Here is a 25,415-nt window from a genome sequence, read left to right on the forward strand (position 1 = left end):
TCTTGTTAATTTTTTGATTATTACGTAATGGGCACATCACTTGCATCTTAAGGAAGGAATGTGAAGAATCCATTCTTTTGAAACAATCCTGAACTTAAAAGGACAATTTTTGGAACTCTTTGGACAATGAACTAGAGAAAACTATTGTACAAAGTTGCGTGGCAGGTCCGGCACTACAGTTAAGACTTTAAGGCAAAAACTGAAACCGCTTTTATCTAAATTTAAGAACTTTTCCCAGAAAAAAACAAGAAAAGGACAAGTGGTGGGTATTATTTGGGTTTCTCTCGAAGTACTTCATGCCCTTTCTGAAAAGAGGAATGTCTTAGTGAATTAATGACCTTATGTGTTCTATTCTAGTAATCCTCTTACACTATGCTGATTATGCAGTAGGGAAAACTCTGGTGAATATATACATAGATGACAAGTATAGATTATGCCATTTATGTTACCAGTCATTTTGATGTGACACATGTTATATATTGTTTTACAGATCTCCTTCCCGTTGTTCCTTTCCCAACACCCTTACCCCACCTGGCCACTTCAATACTTTGTCATAACGATAATTCAGAGTTGGAGCTGCCTGGAGATGGACCCCTCGATCTTTGGCAAGCCCGAGGAATAATGTCTTGACAACACACATAGTAGAGAACTGGTTCCATGGCCTATATCAATTATTTTCATGTCCCATTTTGGTGAGATGTAAAAGGAGAACTGACACCTACCACAGCCGTTAACCTCCAAATCTGCCTTTGAGTGGAGACAGACCTCAGCCACTGCTGTTCTACATAATAAAATCTCTGAAGGCGTGTAGCAATTGGGTCCCCTCTCGAACGGGCAGGGGGCCTAGCCCCATGCGCAGTCTAGGCATGGACGGGCACAGACTGGCTTGCCTTTGGCGCGGACGCGCAGCTGTTATGATTTTGTAGCCCGCCTCGAGGGTGTGGCTAGGCTCCGACTACGGAGCTCTAGAAGGCAGCAACTGCAAGTCCCGTTGCCACCCACAGTTAAGAAGAAACGGCAGGTAGGTAGGGTATGCAGCCAAATAAAACTGAAAGGCTAAAATAAGGGATTAACAGAATTAAAACATATAAGAGCACTTTTAAAAGAGAAAGGGGAGCCAGGCACTTCCCAGCGCCTAGCGCACTACAAGGAAAGAAAAGCTGGGTATAACTCAGGAGCCAGGCAACTTCTCGCACCAAGTGCTACAAGGAAAATCAGACAACAAAATAGAAAACAAGGCTACCAAGGCAGTGCACGTTCTCACAACGAAGAAAGAATCCTCCACTAAGCATACCAAGCCACAAATTTGTCCCATCAGCAGGTGTAAATCGTTTTCACGGAGGAATGCCTGGCTGCCAAGATGACATCACACTCGATCTCCACGCACATAGGTGAAGAGTGTGCAGGATCCTGCCCTGTTGCTGCAATAGGAGATCATACCGAAGGGAAAACCTGCTCGGACAGATGCTTATGCTCAGGAGTTTGGGATATCAGACTCTCCTTGCCCAGTTTGGGGCCACTAAAATGACTTGGGGCCCAGCCGTTCTTAATCCTGAAAACTCTGGCCAGGAGTGGTATTAGCGTAAAGGCGAACAGGAGTACTGAGTGTCACCCAAGACGAAATGTGCCTCTGAGCAAGAGTCGCCTTTGAAAGTTCAGTACAAAGAAATGCTGACATAGCGCGTTCTCTGTGGTACCGAAAAGATATAACTAAGGTTCTCCCCAATCTGTAAAAAGACTTTGCACTATCTCCAGATGAAGATGCCATTTGTGGTCCGCAAGGCATTGACAGCAGAGTTGGTCTGCTCTGATATTCAGTGAACCTGCCAGATGTTAAACCAACATGGCCAGATGCGCAGGGCCTCTTAAAACAGAGTCCATGACCCCACTCTGCCCTATTTTTTTGCAATACCACATGCGGTGTTGTTGTCCATGAACACCTGAACCAGCCTTTGCTTGATGGAAGATAGAAAGGCTTTAAATGTCGATCTCAATTACAATAGGATGATGTGGAGCTGAGATTCCACCGGGGACCAGTCTCATCAATCAACACCTGTCCTGGATGGCCACCCCATCCAGATGTGACTCATCGGTCACTACTGTGAGCTCTGGATGGGGATGAGAGGTCTGCTGAGTACCCTAGTGTGGTCCTTTAGCCACCACTGCAGATCTTTTCAAGTTCCATTTCCCCTGATTCTATACCCACTGGGACTTCAAATCCCAATGATGAGCCTGCATATGCTAAAGGGCATGTTTTACCAGCAGGATGCAGGCGGCCAGAAGACTGAAAAGTCTCTGAGTCAATATTACTGTAATCCAGGATAGAGGCTGAAACATCAGAATCAAGCCTGAATATCCTGGACTCGCTGTTCTGGAGGATAAAGCATGAAACTGCACTGTCTTCAGAATAGCTCTGGAAGGGAGCGTCTGAGAGGGAGTCAGGCATGACTTCGGCATATTAGTAGTGAACCCCAGCGCATGCAGGTGATCACTGTAGTCTGGAGGTGAGAGACAACAGCCTGGGGTGAGGCTACGTTCAACAGACAGTTGTCAAGGCAGGGGAAGACTGTGACTCCTGACCTCTACAGATGAGCTGAAAAAACGGTCATCTCTTCTGTGAACATCCAAGGGGGGTGGTAAGGCCAAAGGGGAGCCCAACAAACTGATAATGCTCTTGGCCTACCGTGAACCTCGCATAACAACAGCAGGCAGGACAGGGATATGGTAGGCATCCTGCAAGTCCAGTCTCTAGGGTCAAGGGCAGGCAGAACATGAGATCTTGAATTTTTCCTTTTTTTATAGACCTGCTGGACAATCTGAAACTCCAATTTGTTGCAGGTGTTTTCCCACCATTGGGGCAAGTGGTGCCCGGTCCGATATGGTGATAGGGAACGTGCCCGGACTTATACTGTAGGCTGAAGGCTGAGGCCTGGACCACCAGGCTCTCAAGTGTCAGGTAATGGGTGAGGAAGGCTGGATCACTGGGAGCCGGGCGGTGGGTATTGGTCCTGTGCATAAGTGCCTGCGCAAGGCTTGGCCCATGGCCCCAGCAGAACATTTAAGGGGAGTAAGGGTTTTGAGGAGGATACCCAAGACTGAAGTACTCCAGTTAAGACATTGGTCTTGACCTTTATCGTGGGCAGCTACAGGTCCAGAACCTCATCTGCCCTTTGGACCACCATTGCAAAAGAAGCCCCTTCCTCCATAGTCACTGTGGGGCGAAAGACAAGGCCAGTGTCTGCTGAGGTGTCCAGATCCACTGGCATCAGCCAGGTCCTCGTACTAGTTGTCATCGGCCATTGATTCAAGCTAGGGGTTTGGGGCAGCCATAGGCAACCTCAGATCGCCTCCATTTGTGTTCTTCAGACAGCATTCCAGGAAAATTGGACTCAGTCTCCAATTAAGTCCATGTGGACCTGGTTGGCGCCGGTCCATCTCCGTATCAGAGTCTGGAAAGACAATAGGAACAGTGCCACTGGAACGGACCCCAGAGGAGGTCATAAAGTTGCAGCTGGGGTTGATCCGGATTATCAATGGATCCTGAGGGCCCGACTGATGCAGAGGACAGATCCGCCGGCAGACCCCCAGTCAGAGTCCCTTCAGGACCCATGGGGCCTGAAGGCACTCCAGAGGGGTTCGACTGCCAAACAATGAGGCTTATGGCCTCAGAAAATTCTTGTAGTTAGGCTGGGGTCGTTCTGGCTCCAAGACGCACAGAGTATGCCCAGTGTCAGACGTTGCATCATAGGACCGACCTTGGAGCGGGACCTGGATCTGTGGTATAGTTCCCTTGCCCAAAGCATGGGAGTGACACTGAGAAGAAGTGTCCTTCAACTTTTTGGACTGAGTTTGCAAAGAAGATCAGCGCAAGAGACTCTGGGAGCGGTCCCGAGACCGCCTTTATGAACGGGACTTGGAGCCGATCAGCCAAAATCTTCATGGCCTGCTCACAGTAGGCCTAGGGGTTCTTTGTCTTACACTCCATGTAGGCTGCAGAGTCATGGTCCTGTTCCAGGTACCACATCAATTTGGAGTGGCACCAAAAGGCGTGAAACTAGTAAGTTTCTTCTGGGGGTTCTACTGAAAAAAAAGAGAGAAAAAAGGCGCACTAGATAACTTCGATAAATGTAAAGTAAAAAAAAAAAGCATGTCAAAGATTTACTGAAGGAAGTTCATCCGGATCAGCGCTGATGGTGCAGAAAAGGAAGAACACAGGTCAGAACGCTGGAGTGGTGCTTATATAGGCACTGTGCATGTCACTTCCAGCAAGGAGCCGAAAGACGCTACTGACCAGCTTACAAGGGATTGCAAAAAATGTCAGAATCCAGTCTGACGCCTGGGGGAACTTTAGAAGGTAGCAAATCTGTGACTAGAAGACTCTACCAGATCACATCTTTTATTGCACTTCCTAAAGTTCAAATCCGATTCTGGAGAATACATAATAAATTTCCATAAACTTGACCTACTAGATTCTTTCAATTCCTAGAGCTATAAGGGAAGAAGATGCTACTCTATGCCGCATGCTACACCAGTGCACACACATTTAATCATTCTAGTATAGAATTTTAAACTTTATCCCGGCAAGTCTATACACTAAAATCAATTTAAGCTACCCTATAATTACCCTAGCTATCTTTGCGGCAACTCCTACCCCACTTTTAGAGGATTCAAGCTTCTTTTTAATAGATCTATTTCTGGCCATAGGTGTCAAAAACATACAACTGTCCAAGAAGTAAATGAAGAACCTCCTAATTCCGCCATGGTTGTTTTGGCTGTACTTTACAATGAGTGCTAACAACTCGCTATGCTCCACTCTGACACAATTCTAGACAAGTTTGGTAGGAACTTGATCTCTATCTTCCAAAAAAATAAAAACATCATGAATACAAGATGAACCTGCACTCTCTCTCTTGGAGAGATAAGCTACCCCCATGAAAACTAACATCGCCTGCCACTACCTTATGCCATTTTATTCGTTACCCTAACAAAGAACTTACCGTTACCAGATAAGTGTCTCATTTCCTGTTTGCAGACTTCTTTATTTTGAGATGCATTAAGTATATAATCATTACATAAACTCTATCCATTGACATTTCAAAATTTCGGATGACAGAATGTGTGTCACAACAGATCTCGTAAAGTGATGCTACACAATTAACACTCATACTGAATTATGTAATTTTGTATCTTCTGTATTGTATAAAAACAAAATAAAATCGTGTGAAATAAAAAATAAAAGTTTGAGTGCATCTCCCATATAATAGATACAATCGCTTATATAACAATACAGTGGAATCCATTGGTGTCTGGACTTGGGATTGTAGTATCTACATAAGACTACAGGGGATAAAACAAGGCATTGCAGTGAAATCAGCTGCTGTTGCAAATTAGTCCTTAACGTTTTGTTTCATTCTTGTTTTTTCTTATTCAATGTGTCAAGCAATTCCTTCAATTCTGAAATTACAGTATTCTTTTTTCATATCAACCATATACTAATCATAGCACTCATGGTGGTAGTTTTGAGAGCATAATATATGCAGAACATCTTTGAGGGAACTGGAGGGTGGAGTTTTTATTAAGGTAGTTTATTTTTCCTTACTTAAAGTTTTTCATCAATTCTCGACCATGTATTCTCAATTTTAGGTGAGTTACATGTGATTGTTAAAGTAATAGTGTGTGGTTTGAAATCTAGATCGGTTCAATGTGTGCATCTTCTATAGTGTGTAGATTGTTAGATAACAGTAAGTAGTCAATCCTTTAATATGACTGATGTGGGATAGGAAAATAGTACAGTTCTTAGTGTCTGAATGTTGTAACCTCCAAACAACTTTTGGATTTTTTCTTATACATAAGCTACTCATAGTCCTATGACAGAGGGGGCGTATATGCATTTAAAAAAAAGTCTATCTAGAGAACAATCTGCAGATAGATTAAAGTTGCCTCAAAAAAATCAAAGGATCATCAGGAATCAAACTTTTTTAAAAATTTTGATTATTCCAAAATAGATCGGCATAAATGCTGGTGGCATAACATTCTTTGTCTTTAAATAGCCTTAAAATGGGCTCCCACCACCATATTATATATATATATATATTTGAGATGACCCTTAGGTTTGCATTTTTGCAAACATGGTTATCACTCCATTTTAATTTGATTTAGGGAGAGCAGTTTATCTTGTTTATCCAGCCACCTCTCTGCATTTTGTTTTCTGTAGAAATAGTAGGTCACCGTTTTAGTTTGTTGCCACAGTCTACGATATTCCTTCTTTATACACTTGGTATTAGGGGATTACAATTTAAATATTTTTATTTCTAACAAGCTTTAGAGCGTAAACCCTTGACATCATCTGTTCAAGGAGATGTAAGCAAACTCCGCATTTGATTGCATGTGTGACAGTTGATTACTTTGAACCAAATCTGATTATACATGAATGTTCTGAGGTTGAGTTTTGAAGCAGTCAAACGGAAAATTACATTATTATAAGCAGTTAAGTGAAAAACAAAACAATTGGCGAAATAAAACTATAACCAAAAGAATAACCCCATCATTCCTCTAATCATTCACTACTACATTCAATCCTACCAGAAACTGGTCAAGTGTGATAAGCAGAGAAGAAAAAGAAATTCCCCTATTTGGGAACTTACTATTCAGAATTTGATGGCTGGTTCTACTTAGAAACATTGTGCTACTAATCTGAAAGTTCAACTTGTATAGAGAAGCATTGTGCAAAACCTAACAAGCAAAGTATCAAACATGAATACCATTGAGTGGTGGAATGAGTGCTTTTTACAAAAGCAGATCACCAGATATAACATAGGTGACCAAAAGTAAAGCACACAGAAACAATAGCGCAATAGTAAGTCATCCAAATGAACTAAAATACAGTTAAGTTGTTAAAAGGATCATCCAAAAGCTTGTGCTAATTCAAATATTGTACAAACTGAATTGCGACCAGTATATTTGTAGGTTCAGTCATACAAATTACAATTCTGTTAAGGCACATTTAGAAAATTAAAAACTCTGCACATACTTCAAGCAAATTAAAACATTTCTGGCAAATTCAGACAAAAAAAAGTTAAGCTAAACATTCTGAAGCAAGATCGATTAGGACAAAGCTTCGCACACAATCCTTCTCCCACTGTTTTCTGTGAATGTGTCTCCATTACAGATTCAGCACTGATGTTTAGGAACGTGAATGAAGGATTGGAATTCACAAATATCTGCACTTTTCCTTTGTACGTTACTTTAAAATGAAAAAAGAAAGTTCATGTTTTTTAATCTGGGTCTCAAAAGAAACCTTTTCCTGTCACCATTGTGACTTTTGAGATGTTAGTTTTAGACTGGTTTGTTCCTGTGTGCATATTCCAAGATCGTTTTACCGTGTTGGTAGCCGAGAAGTTTACAAGACTCCATTTTGGTCCTTTCATGGGTTGTGGTCGGAGGATACTTTCAATTTCAAAGACATTTTTGACATTTATTCCTGTCATCTTTAGGAGCCATCCTTCTGAAAAATTGAGACAAACTTTTTTGCTCCTCCAAACCTTCCAGTAGACCAAAAATTCTTAGGTTTCCACTCCTGTTGCACTTTTTTTTTTTTAGCTCTCATCACGCAAAGTTTTGAATATTAATGTTGTAGCAAAAGGTCCACCTAAAAAGAGCCTTTTTGGTTAACTGTACCCTCCGTGGCCCTTGCCCGGCGCTAGGATTGCTCTTTAAACTTCGTGGGGGTATCTTACGGGCTTATTAGGCATCTCTTAAGCAACTTGCCCACTCCTCACACTGGCTGTATTCTGTACCCAATACTCAAAAACTATTGATGCGCTTAATCATTGGACCTCAAAGTTTGCAGAAGCGTGGTTTCTTATACTTTTTCCGCCCAGTACTGTTTCCAATTATTCCAAAACTCCAGCCTTTTGCTACATGGCCCAGCTTTATCCAATTTATTTATTCTAATAACTGAGTTCGACCATTCTTCTACTGTAGTGGGAGGGGATTAACCCACTTTATATAGATCTCGCGTCTGGCAGCTAACACCATCATAAATAACAAATTCCTGGGCTTTTTGTCAAGGCTAAACCCCCCCAGTATCGTCTAGTTTCACCCCAAATAGTATCAAATGGGCACTTACCTGTATTTCTTCTTTGAGGACCTCGGAGAGAACCTTACCTACATTATCCCAATAAGACCAGAGGTGCGGGCACTGCCAAAATATATGGATGTCGTCCACACTTTCTTCATTGCATTTGGGGGAGCACCTTATTCTCCCTTTATTCTTTTTCGATAACCCCTTGACTGGGCCTAACATTATTGACTGGTAAAAACTTGCAGACCAAACAAGCAGAAGTCTGTCAAAATTTAAGTACTACCAGTTAGCAAGCTGGGCTAAAACACTAGGAAAGGATGGGTCCGGAAATGTAGAACTGGAGGAGAAGATCCTACAAAGATTTGAGAAGAAAGAAGTAGCCTACTGGTACTGGGCGCTTATCAATGAGGGACGAGAGGATTTCACCTTACCAAACGAGATATGGAGGAAGGCGCTGCCGTCGCAGGATGTATCAGCACTATGGCAAGTATCTGTGGCTGCATGCGGGGATGTGATTAAATCTGAACCCTTGAAAAAAAACTTCCTGTTTACTCTGCATAGAGCATATTGGACACCCTCCTGTTGCACTCTTACAGATTTGCTTGTTTTCTGGAAGGTAACAGTATTAGATTCAAATTTTTTTTTTTACACAAAAGGACTAAAGGTTTCTTCCAACATACACTCCCATTTTTGCATTAATCTACATTACACTTTTACCACAAGTGACCGAATCAAGACTGGGAGATGTACCAACACACCCCAAAAAATTGAAGTGGTGTATTTTTAGGAGGCTTAAGTGGTAACTTAAGAGATGTAGTGATTGTAACTAAGTAGGTTTAAGTTGACATTTGTTCTAGGTTTCTACACAGGCTAATCTCCTAGGCTATTCGTTGAGAGATAGAGATGTTATTGTCCTTAGGAGGGTGGCTCCATCCAGCTTTATACCACCGAAACACGTCAATGCTTGTTTTTGAGGGTTACATTTGAGGAACGAGGTGTTTTATATAAATAATGAAATAATGTCAGTACTTGGATTCCTTAAAAATAACCGCTATCAATGGCAAATGTATATGTCTCGTATTGTGTGTCTCTTTTTTAATTTTGGGTCATAACTATTTGGATTGTTTTTAATTGTTTTGTAAGGTGACTTTGTATACAAGTTAGATTTTTTAAATGAAATAAGATTACATTTTGGATTATTTACAATTGTTTGGTTCTTTCCTTTCAAGACTGGTGGAGTGGATTTTTTTTAGTGTTTCATGGTATGTGGGTTGAGAAATTGAATACAAATCTTCCAAGAGTAATTGCATTTTTAAACCATTTAAAGCACTACATAAAAAGCCAGCTTCCTACAGGTAGTCTGGGGCACACTCCTGCTTTGGTTATTTGGGTTTGAATTAATCACAGAATTGGTATATTTTGGTCTTTTCAAGTTAATCTTTGCACACTATGGAGTCCTGCTGAGACAGCTATGGAATTGAGGGCCTAAATGTGGTTGAACTTGCAGTTACTAGAGCTGCTATTGTGAATTTTGGTCCAGTTTTTATAAGATACTAGTTAACGACTACATATTGGTTGTTAATGAGAAGTGTAAATAGAAGGTGCATATTCTAAGGTCCTGAGTTTGAGAATTCTGCTGCTTGTGACAGTGTAGAAGTTACTGAAAATCTGTATTCCAGTATATTCACTTGACTGTTGAGTCACAATATAAAGACAATTCTCATTAGTGGCTAACACCACTTGGGTTTTGTTACTGATAAACTGAGCTACTAAACTACAAACTCTCTGATCTGCTGATGTAATGCATCGGTTCGGATAGAAATACTTATTTGCAGCGTAATGTATATAAGGGATTTCCAGATCGGTTGCTTTCATGTTACGGTCAGGCATATTTATTGTAATACTCTTTACACTTATAGTGAGGACTCATTCACCCTTTGTGGCATGATTGTGTGGTATTAGGATACATGTATGTCCAGTATTCACTAGGTCAGTGGGTAAACAGTGTTAGCATTAATAGAACACCAGCCATATGCTCTGCATTATGATTATCATCATTTAGTGAGGACCACTTCTAAGAAAAAGCAGCTATTTGGAGAATTAAGTAAAGTTAGCACTTATCACAGGTGACCGCACGCTCGTAGGGATTAGGGTCAGCTCTCTGCGCTACACATGACAGCGCTGTCACGTTTGTAGGAGGGAGCGTTTTGGTGCCGGGGGACTAGGGGGCCCCTTCACCAAATGTTCGAGGGAGCAATTTAGGGGACAAGGGGGAACCTTAACTTGAGGCGGGGTGTGCAAGAACTCTCACGCTAAAATGAAGGAAACATATGTGAGTAATGGACAGCAAGCCAAATGTTTTAACAGATTTATTTAGAAGGTGCAATTTCAAGAAAAAGGCATCTAAAATACAAAATATAATGACCTCACATTCTTAGAGTCACTCAGATCAGAAGGCACTTTTAAATGGAAGCATTGAAACCATTAAAGAGAAAGACGCTTCAGACAAAGCATGCAACATGTGCAGATTAAAAACCTCAAAGACACATTTATAAATGCACTATGAAAAACAATTTAAACCAAGGAAATTGTTCTCAGAATGCAAAACACATTTGATCTAAAATGCTGAGAATACACCTGTTTGAACCTAAAAGAAATCAGCCTTGCAAGTGTAATATAAGCATTAAATTCTCAATTGGAAAACACCAATTTGAAGACAAAACAGCGTACATAGCATATACAGCAAATATATTGGCAAGGTAAATTGTATCTTAAAAACAAAAAACAAGAGCTCTTGGGGAGCACCCACACCCTCCTGCCATCTACCAACAGACGGGTGGGGATAGTCCGACGAGAAGTCTGTGAGGTGTCCCTTGATACTTTCTAATACAGCGAGAAGTGCCTCAGCAACGTCATCTCACGCCAGTCCTACCTACGTCATTTACACCAAGGTTCGCACATTTATCAGAAGTGTTGTTTCTATCCAACTAAATGCGGAACATAGACTAGGTGAAAGGTTATATTCTCAGGCCAAGCGCTCGTCGTAAATTGCATAGGACAAGCAGAAAACATGTAATGTACGAAATAAAATATATAGTGATGTCTTGGTTGCCACATCCATCACCCTGGTCCGACGCTCTTACGGTGGGAACTTCTGTATTCTCATGTTCAGATCCAGGATGTGGTGTGCTATATGTCGATAGGATAAAGAGACAGTGAACTTTGAGACAGTGTACTTTGCGCACACGGGTAGGGTGGGGGCTATCCAGGCTGGAGCAGAAGAGCCTCACCGAGAGAAGCTGGCTGAGATTTTGGGTCAGAGGAGCTAAGAGCCTGCTGTTCAGCAAGATGGCAGAACTCTGGTCAATTTAACAAAGCCTACGGATGCAGGCGGCAGGGCCTATGTAGGGGTTCAAGCTAGCTGAGTGACGGGGATAGCCCAGGTGTGGGCAGAATGGGCCTGTAGGTACTATGTGATAAAATAGACCCTGCTTCATTCCCTCCTCTTGTTAATTTTTTTAACAAGATTATTGCATTTAGTGTAGTCCTATTGTTACTTCTACAACTTCTACAAGTGCTAAGTTACTCACATTCCCTGTTCTATCCTTGCTCTCACTTTGCTAATTCTGCTATTCTCGGGAGGTGCAACTGCTACGAACATGGTGTGCTGACTGAAGAGCCTATCATGCATTAGGGCACAGCCCACGCATGTAGAGACCGGTATGACATTGTAACACATGCTGTTTTCTGGGTCTGTAGGCCGGTGTGTAACATCCTGCCCTGTCAACTGTCCCATCTTTATCAACGGCTATGTATTCAATTTGGTACAATATCTCTGTCATTTAAGCAATATCTCAGTTATAGCACTGTGATCACAATACACTATAAGCTTAGTCATCATAACGGCAGGAATGGGGGTCAATACTGCTAGCAGCACCCATGGTCATTTTCTCTAATTGTTCTGAAAGTCTTGAGGCATTGTTCTAATAGTTGGTACGTGTGGTTAGTGTGACTAGTCGGAAGAATGTCTTATCTTCTGCTGTACTTTTACTCTTTTCAAAAAGTTTAGAAGGAATTTTTCAGCGCTTTAGTGATCATATCTGTAAACAGAAAAAGTAACCGTTGGTGCCTGTCTTCAAGTAATTTGAGAGGTTTTCAAGCACTTCTATTACTTAGGCACTTTCAAAAATGAAGAAAACAAAGTAATGAAGAAGGTAAAAGATATCTTGTCGTCAAAACTTGTAGACTAAGGGGCTGAGGCATTGATTTTCCCCAGACGTCTTTAGTTGATGCATCGTTTGGGTCCGCTTAAACACTCTTTCTTTCTCTGCTGTGTAGCACATGCAACCCATCAGGATGAGCTTGGGATACCATTCTCATTTGATAGTTTCTGTGGAACACATGTAGCTTCTGTGTGGCTCCTCGCCCCTTGCACAATCCCTCAATCACATGTGAGATGAACGCCGGTCCATTGTCAGAACCCAAAAGCATAGGTACTTAAAAGCACGGTATGAACTCTTTCAGGAGGCATTTGGCAATAGTTTGTGTATTGCTGTTCTTGGAATGGTATACCTCAGTCCGTGTGCTAAACATGCACACAATAACCAACACGTACTTGTAGTTTGAGTAGTGGGGTAGGTTGATGAAGTCCATTTCATGTGGGCAAGAGAAATGGCCTGGGGCAGTGGAAGTACCCTTTCCAATTTAACCTTTGTACCACTAAAAACAGTCTGATCACCCATCAAGTCTGACAAGTGATGAACCATGAAAAAGTCGAGCCAAGGGAGCAAGCATTATCATTGGTAAACAAATCTTTCCATTTGGGCCTATCCATATTCCCTCTTCAGTTTATCTTCATCCTCCCCTTTTCCCTTCTTCCTTTTCTTCCACCCCTTTCAATAATATACTTAGGGTCATAGTACATATCATCATCCTTTATCTTTATATCATGATATCATGTGGAGTGAAAGCAATTTGACCCATTGTGTACTCACAATCAGTTAATGCTATTCCTTTTTTTTTTACATCTGCATCAATACATTCTTTACCTCTTGATACATAGTCCTTGGAGGTGTTGCAGCACATTCTACAATTGAAACTATCTTTAATAGCAACAGCCCTTGCAATAATTGTGCTAATAACGATACATGCTGTATTTGTTGGCATCCCTATACGACGCTCTAAAAAGAAATCCATTATCTCCAAAAGCAAAAGAAGAATTAAAACATTGTACTATAGCCTGTCCCAACAGCAAACATAGTTGGAAATATCTGTCACCTTTAAGATTCAAAATAATCATAGTTGTCCAACTGTGCCAATCCTTTAAATCTTGAAATCTAAAATTGCAAACGCCCTTAAGTACTGCACCTGTATACCAAAAGACATATTTAAATCTGTACATGCTGTATCCTTAGAACATTATAATACGAAGCACTGTTATTCAATGCACACTATCCTTCTGTATTGGCATATACTCATCACTAATGATCAATACACAAACATAATATAAACACAACATTACTACTTTTCCTATTACTCCTATCCTCTGTAGTCCCTGGAGAATGCACTGCACTAGAATGCATTTTTAGCACATTCCACCGTACAATGTAATTTGTTACAACTATATTCTCGTGCATACAAATGGGAGCTTTAGAGGGGAAAAACAACCAGGTCACCCTCCACTCAACAATGAATGGCTATTTGAACGGCGCAAGGAGAAGTGCTGTTTTATATGTGTATCTAAAAGAAATAATGTGAATGTATAAATGTTTTATATTCCTAGGTTCTTCAGAGTTGGCGAGAATATAGTTGTTCAAAAAACCTAAAGACCTGGTTTACAAGGCACCTCTTTTTAGGCCAAACTATTTCAAACGGAGGTAAGGATGACTAACTATGATGATAAAAGTAGGCACAACTGGTGAGTACCAACAAGTAAGCTCGTTTGGTGGTGCGCACGTGAGGGGTCACCTTGTCTCCACACTTTTTTGATTTCTTTTCGCATCCTCTTTGCACTGTCTACAATTTCTTTAGTATGGAGATGTAAATATTAATAAATGCGTTATGTGGTTGTCAGAACATTGTAATATTTGTGACTGAAAACAGAGTGATCCATGGGCAATATACTATTTTTGATTTCTCTTAATTATTTATTTCCCTCAATTGTGGCGCTTATTTTGCCTATTTCGTTTTTAAACAGTCCGTTCAGGCATTGTTGAAAGTTGTTGCTGCTTTAATATCATAATTCTAGATTGATCTCCCTGATGAAGATCAGATATTGCTCGAAATGCATTGGAGGTTTACATTTTGAGAGAACAGCGTCTTTGATCATTGATGCAATAATGGAATAACAAAAAAAACTGAAACTGAAGGAAAATTAAATAAATAGCGTTTTGAACTGATAAACCTTTGGAATTAATTCATTTATGTGTACTTGGAAATCTATGATGGATACCATTTTGGAGTGCCCTAAGGGGGATGCAACTAAGCTAGCTTAGAAGCACGAATTACTCATTGTTAATATCATAATGGACATATGGCTGTCTGCCTATAAATGAAATTTAAGGCATCTATGTGTACTCCTCTGTTATATTTTATTCTTATTTATATTTTATTTCTAACCAGACAAGAGGTGATGAAGACAATAAAATTGAGCTTATCTATGCAAACATCCCGAAGACAGTAAATCTAGTACACTTTTTGGGGACGCTCGGAAGAACCTAATAATAATAATGTTGCAAAACCTCTAATCATTTATTCACTCCGCAAGAAGAACCGAAACATTGTACTCTAATAGTTCCCAGGAGATAGAAATCCTTATTTAATGTATATAAGGGAATGCCAGATCAGTTGCTTTCATGTTACGCTCAGGCATATTTATTGAAATACTCATTACTCTTATAGTGAGGAGTCATTCACCCTTTGTGGCATGATTGTGTGGTATTAGGATACATGCATGTCCAGAATTCACTATGTCAGTAGGTAAACAGCGTTAGTATTAATAGAACACCAGCCACATGATCTGCTTTATGATTATCACCATTTAGTGAGGACAACGTGTAAGAAAATGCAGCTATTTGGAGAATTAGTTAAAGTTAGCACTTATCTTCACACAGGTGACCGCACGCTCGTAGAGACCCGGGTCAGCTCTCTGAGCTACACATGACAGCGCTGTCACGTTACAACCGCCTGCATCATCTTTCTTATAACAATTCAAGGAGGCAACATTTGTAAGGTTTCTGCGATAGCGATCTATTTGCATACTTGTGTGGTAGATGCATCGCTGAGTTTTGAGTAACTGAGGCTCCTAATCTATACAATGCACAATAGGCACACCTCCCAATATCTCCACCTTTATTCTAAAACTTAGCTGTGCCCGGCATCCAGTTCTTGCAAAGGCACTTAAATAGTGCATTTTCTAGGCTATTTAAGGTAGACTGCTTGTGGAGAGGAATCTTAAAAGTGCATCCCGGCACTTAATGTCAAGAAAGCAGACTAGTGAATGCAGAGATTTATTCAGATATTCCAGTCAAGAGTGGAGCCGTTATCTTAGGCAGCCATCTTTCTTCCCAGACAAACCAGACCCTTGGCTAATTTGATCTTTTAACAGTATATATTGTTTAATAACAGGGCTAATTATTATGGGGAAAAAACTATTGTAGGACTTAGCTCTGTGGCACGATAAATTTTCTACCAAATGTTCTTACATAATGCTTGCCTTTAAATATGTGGTTAACATTTTTACAATTGCAATATAACATTTCTAATCTCAATCATACTTACAAAATGCTTAGCACCAGAAAAAAATTAAAAGAAGCAAGATTTTTTTAAAGATGACATTTATTAGCTTCATAATTGCACAGCAATATGTCTTGGACACAAGTAATACCCTTGCAGATGTTAATGTTCCCCACCCTTTTACAATTTTTGTCAAAACGGATAGGAAGATACATTTACCACAGAGTTGATTAACTGGGTTGTCGATGCATATCTCTGAATATATTACTAGAAATTTTATTAAATACCAGTTTGAGGTCCTGAATGTTCAATATAAACCAGACAAAGCCTGAACAATAGACTGCAAATGCAGCCTTATTTTGAAGTTGCAGTAATACCTTTGAGTGGCAGCATGATGCAGAAAAGTCTATGCACAAATGTTGTGTATAACCTCATTTCACAATGTCTTCAACCTCACATCAAAACTTTAAAAGCAGACCGTAACATTCTGCTCAAAAACGTTCTGCCGCTCGGCTCGCAACAGCCCTGATGTTGCCATATACCTTAGATGGAGGACTTCCTGTGAACAGAAGCACAGAATTAATTATGCAGGTCCAGCTCAGGGTATAAATAAAAACAACATATTCCAGATTTTAAAGGCAAAGCAATGAGAGAATTATTAGATTTTTATTTACATGTGTATTAACCATGAAGAAAGTACCAGGCAACAGAATCAGTTAACTGGGGCAATTCAAAATCAAAGCAACTTCAGAGCAATCTGATTCGCCCCAGTTGCCAAAGCATCTTTCCACTAGGTCACTTTTCTATCACTAAATGGCAAGTTCTATAGTGTTGCGTCCATTTAGGAACTATAGATCACAAACATTCACACTTATCCATCAGCTGGTCATACACTTGGCATACAAGTCTTAAATAGTTCATTTAAACTTAGTACCTCTTACCTAGGATAAGGTTACAAATAGCTGTTCGGGCCATCTTGATATTCTGAAAGGATCCGAGAATGTGAACCTTCCTGAAGGATAGAAAAGAAAGACAAGTCAGGAAAATAAAGCAAAATTTGGATAAATATCAGATCACTAAAAGCCATCATCAATTACACAAAAGACAAAAAATACCAGTTACATTTTCTTCAACTTCTCAAGCGCAGTTATTGCTCCTTTTCTTGGGAAAAAATCTCAATTTTAAAACAAAACATTTATACTCTAGATTCCAAAATATCTTACTACAATACCCACTTATTATATGTTTAAATTGGTTTAGCCAAGAAATTCACACAAAAACCCCCAAAATCATTACAAAAGTTGTGATTCCGTAGTCCCAAATTGGTACACCAACATGATCCAGTATACAGAAACATGGTTTTAATGTATAACAGATAAACATTTCTAAGTGCAATGCCCAGAAAATGGAAAATGCTACTGTTGCCAAAGGAGCTTAGGAGCGATGCAAGGAATGCAGACACAACAGGAACAGAATTTAGGAACAGCCATCACTAATTGTATGTCAGGACCAGAGACTAGGATTATGATTTATAAAGGTTACTTCACGTATTATAAAATTCACTGTAGCCATATTTACATTAGCTTAGAATAGAAAACTAACATTCCCTAAAGGCAACTAGAGTCTACAACCACCAATAACGTAGTGGCAGTCATAACATAGTACATTGTCATTGTCCATACAGCCTCTTTTCTTTGCTGCTAGCAGCCGCAGACAAGTTTTACTTCCGTTTTTCTCCATGTTACCTGAGATTTGCCAATACTAATTGCTATGATTTGGGGTTTGTGTACATTTGCCCTAAATTATCTCATATTTACAGGTTTTGTTGCCTATTCTGGCCGCAGGAGTGTCCCTGCACTCCTTGCGTGGCGGTAAGGTATTACTTTTGAAGGCCGAGGGCGGCGATTGAGGTGTGATCCTCAATCGCGGCCCCCTTCATATATTTTTAGGTGTGTGTGTCCTCAAGGCCTCGACCCTCACTGACTGGCGACCTCCGGTCTCCCAAAATATATACTGCAACTCCCAGTGCCACACTGGACAGTTCCATCTGTCGCCATATCGAACTCTCCCCTGGAGGCTATGCAGTCGTCCAAGAGTGTGTGCGTCGAGGAGGAGGCTTTGTCCTTCCTACCCTGGGACGACTATTTCTATGAGGCAGTGCTTGCCTCCATCCATAGGGCAGAGGCGAAGGCCCCGGCCCGGCTGAACAACGCCTGTACAGGCAGATCTTTGATGACTATGCCCAGATGTCTCACTCTCCGAGCACTCCAGAGCCTGGGTGCTCTCGCCCAAAACAAAAGAAAACTGGGTCAATCAGGACGTTTTTCTGCACCTCAAGTGGGATTTTCTATCCCACACTCAGCTCCCCGCTTGTGTACTGGGACTGGCTGACGAACAGCTGGACTGCAATCCACCTGTTTCACCAGATGTTGGGAAGATGACGATTCCCACGGGGACTCGGACGAAGAGTAGGGCCCCTTGCGGCCTTGACACCCTCCAGCTGCCAATGGCACCTCCATGCAACCCCCTACCAACACAATGTCGGACATGTTGGACCATGATAATATAGTCCACCCGCGCTCTGCAGAATGGACTTCAGTAACTAAGGTAGTACAGCAGGTTGCGGGCTGGCTCCGTAAGCCTCTGCAAAAGGAAGCATGCAGTCATTGGGTGCGGAATGCCCCAGACCATCACTGGAGGGGGAGGTAGCCCTTAGCCCCAAAATTGCTACAAGTATAGCCAACTTTCTTAGCAAAGTTCATCAAAGATCCCAAGAAAGGGATCAACCGTTCCTGGCGCTCGTGCCAGGACAAACTCCTGGAAATTTTAGGGGCACTGACTAAAATCTTGGCTATGGCAGAAGAGGCCAATGTTTCAGGTCCTCCGGTTTCCCCTGAGGCCCTCTCAGGCTTTGCCCAAAGAGCCACAATCTTTTTAGGTAACACCAACTATGCCCTTTCTACGGAGCATCGCCGCTCCCTGCTCATCAAGGTGGACCCTAAGTTGGGCGACATGGCATCCTCAGAGGTGTGGAATGGTGGCCTTGGGGCCTCTTTGGTAATCCCTTTACAAAGGAACTAGGGAAGTTTGTGGACATTTTTTCACCCTTGACAAGGCCTAAATTTCTATTAAGCAGATCTTCCACCCGCCACTGGCCGTGCCGTGGTAGGGACTGCTCAGCCGGCCGCTTCTCTTCTCCACCCCTCTCCCGGGGGCAAGGCTTCGGTTGCGGACAGTATCCGGATTAAGCCAGGTTCCTGAACTTCTATCCTAGCAGAGACCGCTCCAGAGGACAGGCCTCCAGGTCTTCCAATAAGTGTGACTGTTAACCCTTCTTCCTTTCCAAGGGCAGGGGGTCATCTGGCCTCAGTTTTCCACTGGTGGGTATCTCTCACGACAGTTGCATGGGTCCTGCAGACTGTTCAAGGTATCCAGATAGAGTTCTATGGGTCTCCAAGACAGGACCCGCTTGATAAGGTTTTCCACATCACAGAACGCTCTCATAGACGCCAAGGCCCTCCTTGACAAAGGGGCGATATACCATACTACTCCTCACCCTTCCGGCTTCATAAGCATCATCATCTTGGTTGACGAGCGTGATGGGACCCAGCAACCGGTGATCAACCTCAGTGAGTTCAACTAATGGTTGGTGTATCACTACTTAAAGATGGAAGGGACCCATCGTCTGCAGGATGTGCTCCAACCATTGAATGAAATGGTGCGACTAGACCTAAAGAATGCCTATCTGACTGTTCCAATCTGTCAGCCCCATTGCAGATTTATCCACTTTTGTTGGAGGGCCCGGACGTACAAATTCATTACACTCCCCTTGTGCCTGTCATCAGAACATTTGTGCTTTATGAAGGTTCTCAAACCTGCAGTAGAGCACCTTCGCACGCAGGGGATGAGACTCATGATTAGGGCTCCCTTTTTATGGTATTTATTTTTTATTTCCGTCTGTATTTATCCGTATTTATTTTTTGGCCTTTTGATCTGTATTTATCCATATTTATTTAGTGTTTTACGGATAAAAGAAGTTGTAAAACTGTACATTTCCATATGTATTTAACTGATAGACACTCAGTCCTTCTTTGATGTCTGTAGTGTTTTAGCTATTTAAGCTGCCAAATATTACATAATACATCCACTGGTAAATATTAGCATTATACCACAAATGTATGTTGACATATACCATTATTTACAGAAATTTCATCCTGTTTTTTTAACTTCCCATGCTGTTCATCTGATCAGCTGTTGGGCTATAATTCATTGTCACTTAAAAGAAGCACAATTTTCTGCATTTATCCTCTCTTAAAATAAATGCAGACAGAAAAACGATTGCTTTCTGCCTGTATTTAGCTGTAAAAATCCATAAAAATTGAAAACCGGGATCCTTACTCATGATTTACTTGGACGACATGCTCATTACGAATCTATGCCCCAGAATAATATCCTTGCGATTGCAGACGGTGGTCAATCTCTTTGAGGAGCTGGGGTTTGTGATCAGCGAGAGAAAGTCTCTTTGGCACCCTTTTCAGACGACGGAGTTCCTGGGGTTTGTGATAGACTCGGCGGCGTCCTTGCGTCTACCATCCTGGAAGATGGCACAGATTTGTCACAAGTTGAGACAGAACCTTTCCAGACCATACCCTTCTTTAAGCACGATAGCTAAGATAGTGGGCCTCCCGTCATCCTCAATCTCAATTCCAGCGATGTTTATGGGGGAGGGGGTTACTACGGGGTTTGGGGGGGGGGGGGCATCTACGCAATCAGGCACTGCAACACCTCAAGGCCCATCATCTAAGGAAGGGATTCACTTATTCCCAATTGGTGCTCTTGTCAGAGTAGACACGTGAAGAGATCCAATGGTTGCTATCCCACATGGAGGCCTGGAACGGGAGGGCAATCTTCGGTTCCAGCCCAGAGAGGATTATACAGTCGACGCCAGCAAAGTAGGCTTGGCAGATTGTTGTGGGGAGCTCTCCACCCGAGAACACAGGTCACATAACAATAGAGCTTACACATTAACTGTTTGGTGCTTCGCAGTCCGCTGCAAGACCAAGGACCGCATTTAGTCTTGCGTCCTTCTAAAAATGGACAATGTTTCCGTGGTGCGTCATCTCAATTATCTGGGAGGGGGGTTTGGTGACTCCCCCTATAGAGGTCGCAAGTTTGGTTCCCAGTTCTGATGGAACTTTATGATTCTCCAATCCTACTCCCCCTCACTTCTGAATCTTCCCCTCGATCAGAGCCTTCTGCCACACTGGATGGTGATGGATGGTTCGCTCTGCCTCATGGTGTAGTTAATTATAGGCATAGATGGAAAATCCCAGTACCTTTGAGGCAGGCGGAGATCCTTTTGTCCAAGGCTTGGACCGACAGCATGGTCAAGCGATACATATCGGCCTGGATGAGATGGATGGGTAGGAGCATATCAAGGCTGGATCCCGTGGATTTAGACATAGTCCAAATACTCAATATTTTGTCAGAGCTTTCCTCAGAGGGTTTGGCCTATCGGAATATCAATACTTTTTGTTCTGCGATATCGGCAGATCATGTGCCGATAGATGGTTTCCCTGTGGGAGAACATCTTTTTGTATGGAAACTGTTGCTGGGAATTCAGTTATCTTTGCCACCTGAGCTGCGGTATTCATCTCTTTGGGACGTCAACCAAGTCCTTAATCTCTTTCTTTCCTGGGAGCCGAATTGTTTTTGCCCCGTAAAGAGCTTTTTGCTAAGTTTGCATGTTACTGTGCCGGATGTCATACTGTAGGCTCTCGGATGTTAGAGCCTTGGATATTGCAGGTAGAGTATTTTCCCTGCAAGGGGTATCTTTTACGGTTAGTAGAGGACTAAATCGCAGAGAAGAGTAATTTCTTACCCAGCTTTAGCAGATTCTCCTAAATTGTGTTGTCCGGTGCTTGAACGCATATGAAGAAACGACGGAGATCCATCCACCTGATGAAGAGCAACTCTTGATTGCCCTGTGGAAACCGCATAGAGGGGTTTCCTCCCCCACGATTGCAGATGGGTAAATTGGGTCATGAGTGGCACGGGCATCAATGTGGGGATGGTACAGCTAACTTTAATGACTGCCAAAAAGAAAGAACATTTTTTGCAAAATTGATTTTATTCTTTGGGAGTGATAAACAATAGAAGTTGTATTGCTACTATCTCGTAAACCACAAATGTTGCAAAAAGTTGCAAAATTGCAAAAAGTACATTTTAACATGTAAATCACACAAACATCAACAATACGTTAAATTACCTTTCCTAGCTATTTTTTTAAAACAGAGAATACCATTAGTAAGTTATAGTTTGCTGTGACAAGCAGAAATAGATATCTCAGACAGCCAAATAGATGGTCATGAAGGTCTAAAATGAGAGCTCCTTAAGTAGCCAACCTCTGGATGGTGCTGGACCACATGCCGTTTAAAGACTGGAGATGGTAGATTTTCTTGATGCTTCCTACTGGCTGCAGGCATCTCTTGACCACTGGGACTTCTGTCCGCTCGAGTATCCTCCATGTAGACCCTTCAGTATACTCGACCCATTGTAGATCAGAACTCTCAAGTGATTGTGGGACTGGGATTGTCGGTTGTGAAACTGCAGATATAATACTCCCTATTACTGTAATTTTTGCTTGGGTTAACCTCGCTTGCTACCCACCTGTATGCAGGTTATTAGTGAAACAAGCCTTGGTCGATGCATAGTGCTTCATCTTGTGAGCTGCAGCCTACATGTGCCCCAGATTGCAGTGAGCAGAATCCAGGAAGTGGTAAGGAGGCAGACTAGTGCTCTCTCTTCCCTGAGGTTCCGTGAGGTTCCGTGACGGTTCCGTGACGACTTGAACCCGTGTTTTCAAGTTTGTCGAAAATACCTAATATTGGTATCAGTGAACCGCAAATGATCCATTTAGTATATCCTAGTGTTTTCGCTACGCTACGAGCAAGAGCACTCCTTCCATTGACATATTTCTGATATACCCACGGCATCCATCTTAGATCATGGCCGCCATTTTGTGTTTCCTTGCCCTCACATATGCAATAGCCTCTGATCATTTCATTCACTCCACTTTGATTAAGGACACGTAGCCTTAGCCGGAGATTCACCTCTTACATGACACGTGCACCTTAAACCAGATCACGCTGTAGCTGCATGACTCGACAAAGGCTGCCTCCTCTGCCCGAGGCCAGTCTTGCCAAACTGGTCTTCGTGTCCATTGTACCTGATCATGATTAGGCGGCCGAAGCCGGTAGCCTTGCCCATTTACGACCCACAAACATCCCTTATCCCACTTTTCTATCTTCCACACCTGGCTCTGTTTCTTTCTTTCTGAATCTTTATTAGGGGGAGGTAACGAACTTTACGATGAGGCGGTCCGGGTCCTGAATGCAATATTGACAGGGGATTGTGATGAACTAGTGGGAACCCCTCTTCGTAGATGTTTGGTATCAGATTTTATCGACGGTTCCTGTGTAACGTCAAATATTTATTGTTTAGAGACACAAAGGTTTGGGAATGTACCGACATGTGAAATATTTGCCTAGAGCACAATTTTTAGTATATAAGGAGCAACCCACTTTGTACAAATCGAACAGGCTCCTAGTCTCTGCCCGTGTGTAGATTCTGTGACTTCTGTGTCCCTGCAGTAATAAACCTTTGGTCTTTGACGCCACCATCGAGAAGCCCGTGTTTCTGTTCATTTGTGCACCAAGGCAGGTGGAACTCCGGGGTCTTTGGGTGTTGTACCCTGACACCTCTGGACGGAACCAAAAAAGTCCAGAACTCCAATTGGCGCCCAACGTGGGGCGACGTCATTCGGTACCGGTCCAAAAGCCTGAAGAGTTCGAGAGGCTTCGTGTGAAGATTCCTGAGGGAGGCGCCCCACTTCATCGATCCCGGCATATCGCAAAAGTGGCCCAAAGTTCTCTTCCACGAGGGTTTCCCGTTCAGGACGGCTGCAGTGGGCCGTTGCCTTGACCGTCGCCCTGTCTTGGACCCGAAGTGGTGCAGTCCTTAGTACGGCGAAACGTGACGGGTTTCTCCTTGGTGACGTCTTCAGTGACTCAGTTAAGTATTTAGTGATAGCTAGCTGGTTACTTTGTGAGGATTGTTAAAAATCCTTGATCGGTTCTTGGTTTGGTTTGGTTTTGTTAGATTATCATTGGTTGTTTTAGTTACGATAATCTATTTGGTCTAGTTTTGGGTATCGATACATCAGTTCGTTTTGGTAGGCCTAAGTTCTTGGTTCGAGTGCACATATTTGTTCCGTGTTTTGTTTGTTTTTGTTCCGGACTGAAAATGGTAAGTCGGAAAATGTTGTCTTGTTTTAGTTGCAACAGTGACTCGCGATTGGAGGACTCTTGTCTGGTTCCTCCGATTGGGACTCCCCTATATGATTTATATTGTAAGTATGGCGTGGGTCCTATAACTTATAATGAGATATGGGTCCGCTATTGTAAGAAGGATGGTGTCCTTAGTTGGCCACTGCATGGTAGTTTTGAGCAAGAGATTCTCGACAATTTAGAAGCGAAATTGTTCAAGAAGAAAGCCCGGCCGGCAATGTTTGATTCCTTCCGTTACTGGCGGAAAGAATCCAAACAGAGAGAAATGAAAAGGTTGAAGAAAGAACAGAAAGAACAAGAAGGGTTAACTCTAGAGCAAGCGACTAAACAGTTGCAAGCTAACGAGTGTGAAAAGGTCATAGATGTAGCCATTAGAGAGCATAACCTAGCGATTGACAAGTGCTATCCTGCCTTGCCATCGAAAATGGCTAAGATACTGGAGGACTCCGAAAACGATCCTCTGCTGTCTTATCTGTTACGGTCACCTCCACCGTATGCACAAGGTGCTACGGCTCCGCTCGTCCCGAATGTTCAATTGCCGGTTGCTGGACAACCTGGTGCTCCTGCTCCTGTCCCTCAGAACCAAGTTCCTGTACTTCCTGTGGTGAATGTAAATGTTCCTACAGCTCCTCCTCTTCCTACACTACCAACTCTTATACCTACCTCTGTACCTACTGCTCCAGAAGCTATTTTCCTCGATACTCCTACTGCTTCCTCATCTATTCCTACCTCCACTGCATTCTCTATGTCTGCAAGTGTACTAACTCCACTTTCTGTTCGTCGAAGAATCACTGATTCAGTTACTAATATGCTGTCTCCTATATATAAAACTCTGATTAAGACTCCTACTCCTGACTCTGTACAGAGACGGAGTCAGCTTCCTAGTACTGAGGAACGGGGAGTTTTAGACTCCACGGCTCTCAGATGGATTTCGAAGGGTAGAAGATATAGTACGAGAGATGTGTTAGACACATTTATGCAGTGGGGAGAACCAACGCAACGATACGTCTTTGATGAGATGTGCTCGTTGTTACGTGAAGAGATAGAACAAGACGATGTCGAATCAGATTTGGAAGATTTAATTAGGGTTCAAAAGGAGTTTGCTGCTGGAATGATAGTGGGTGAGAAAATAAAGCAAGCGATGGAACTCATTTTAAGTTTTAGGAATGATCCATCTCTTCGTTCTCCGAGAGATTTAGAGAAAGGTAAAATGAAGCTAAGTCGCCAATATCCTATGAGGGAAGTTCCTC

The 25,415-nt window shown here is 42.2% G+C and overlaps 1 protein-coding gene across 1 annotated transcript in view; it reads right to left on the reverse strand.

Annotated features, from left to right (window-relative positions):
* Positions 1-16,079: 16,079 nt before the first annotated feature.
* Positions 16,080-25,415, reverse strand: part of PNO1 (partner of NOB1 homolog) — an 87,474-nt gene continuing 78,138 nt past the window's right edge. The window contains exons 6-7 of the mRNA XM_086927582.1: positions 16,759-16,829; positions 16,080-16,376 (exon numbers count right to left, since the gene is read on the reverse strand). Coding sequence (XP_086783708.1) covers positions 16,309-16,376; positions 16,759-16,829 — 139 coding nt within the window. The 3' untranslated portion in view covers positions 16,080-16,308. The remainder of the gene's footprint in view (positions 16,377-16,758; positions 16,830-25,415) is intronic.

The sequence above is a fragment of the Lissotriton vulgaris genome, chromosome 6 (assembly GCF_964263255.1).
Source record: "Lissotriton vulgaris chromosome 6, aLisVul1.2, whole genome shotgun sequence".
NCBI classification, from domain to species: Eukaryota; Metazoa; Chordata; class Amphibia; order Caudata; family Salamandridae; genus Lissotriton; species Lissotriton vulgaris.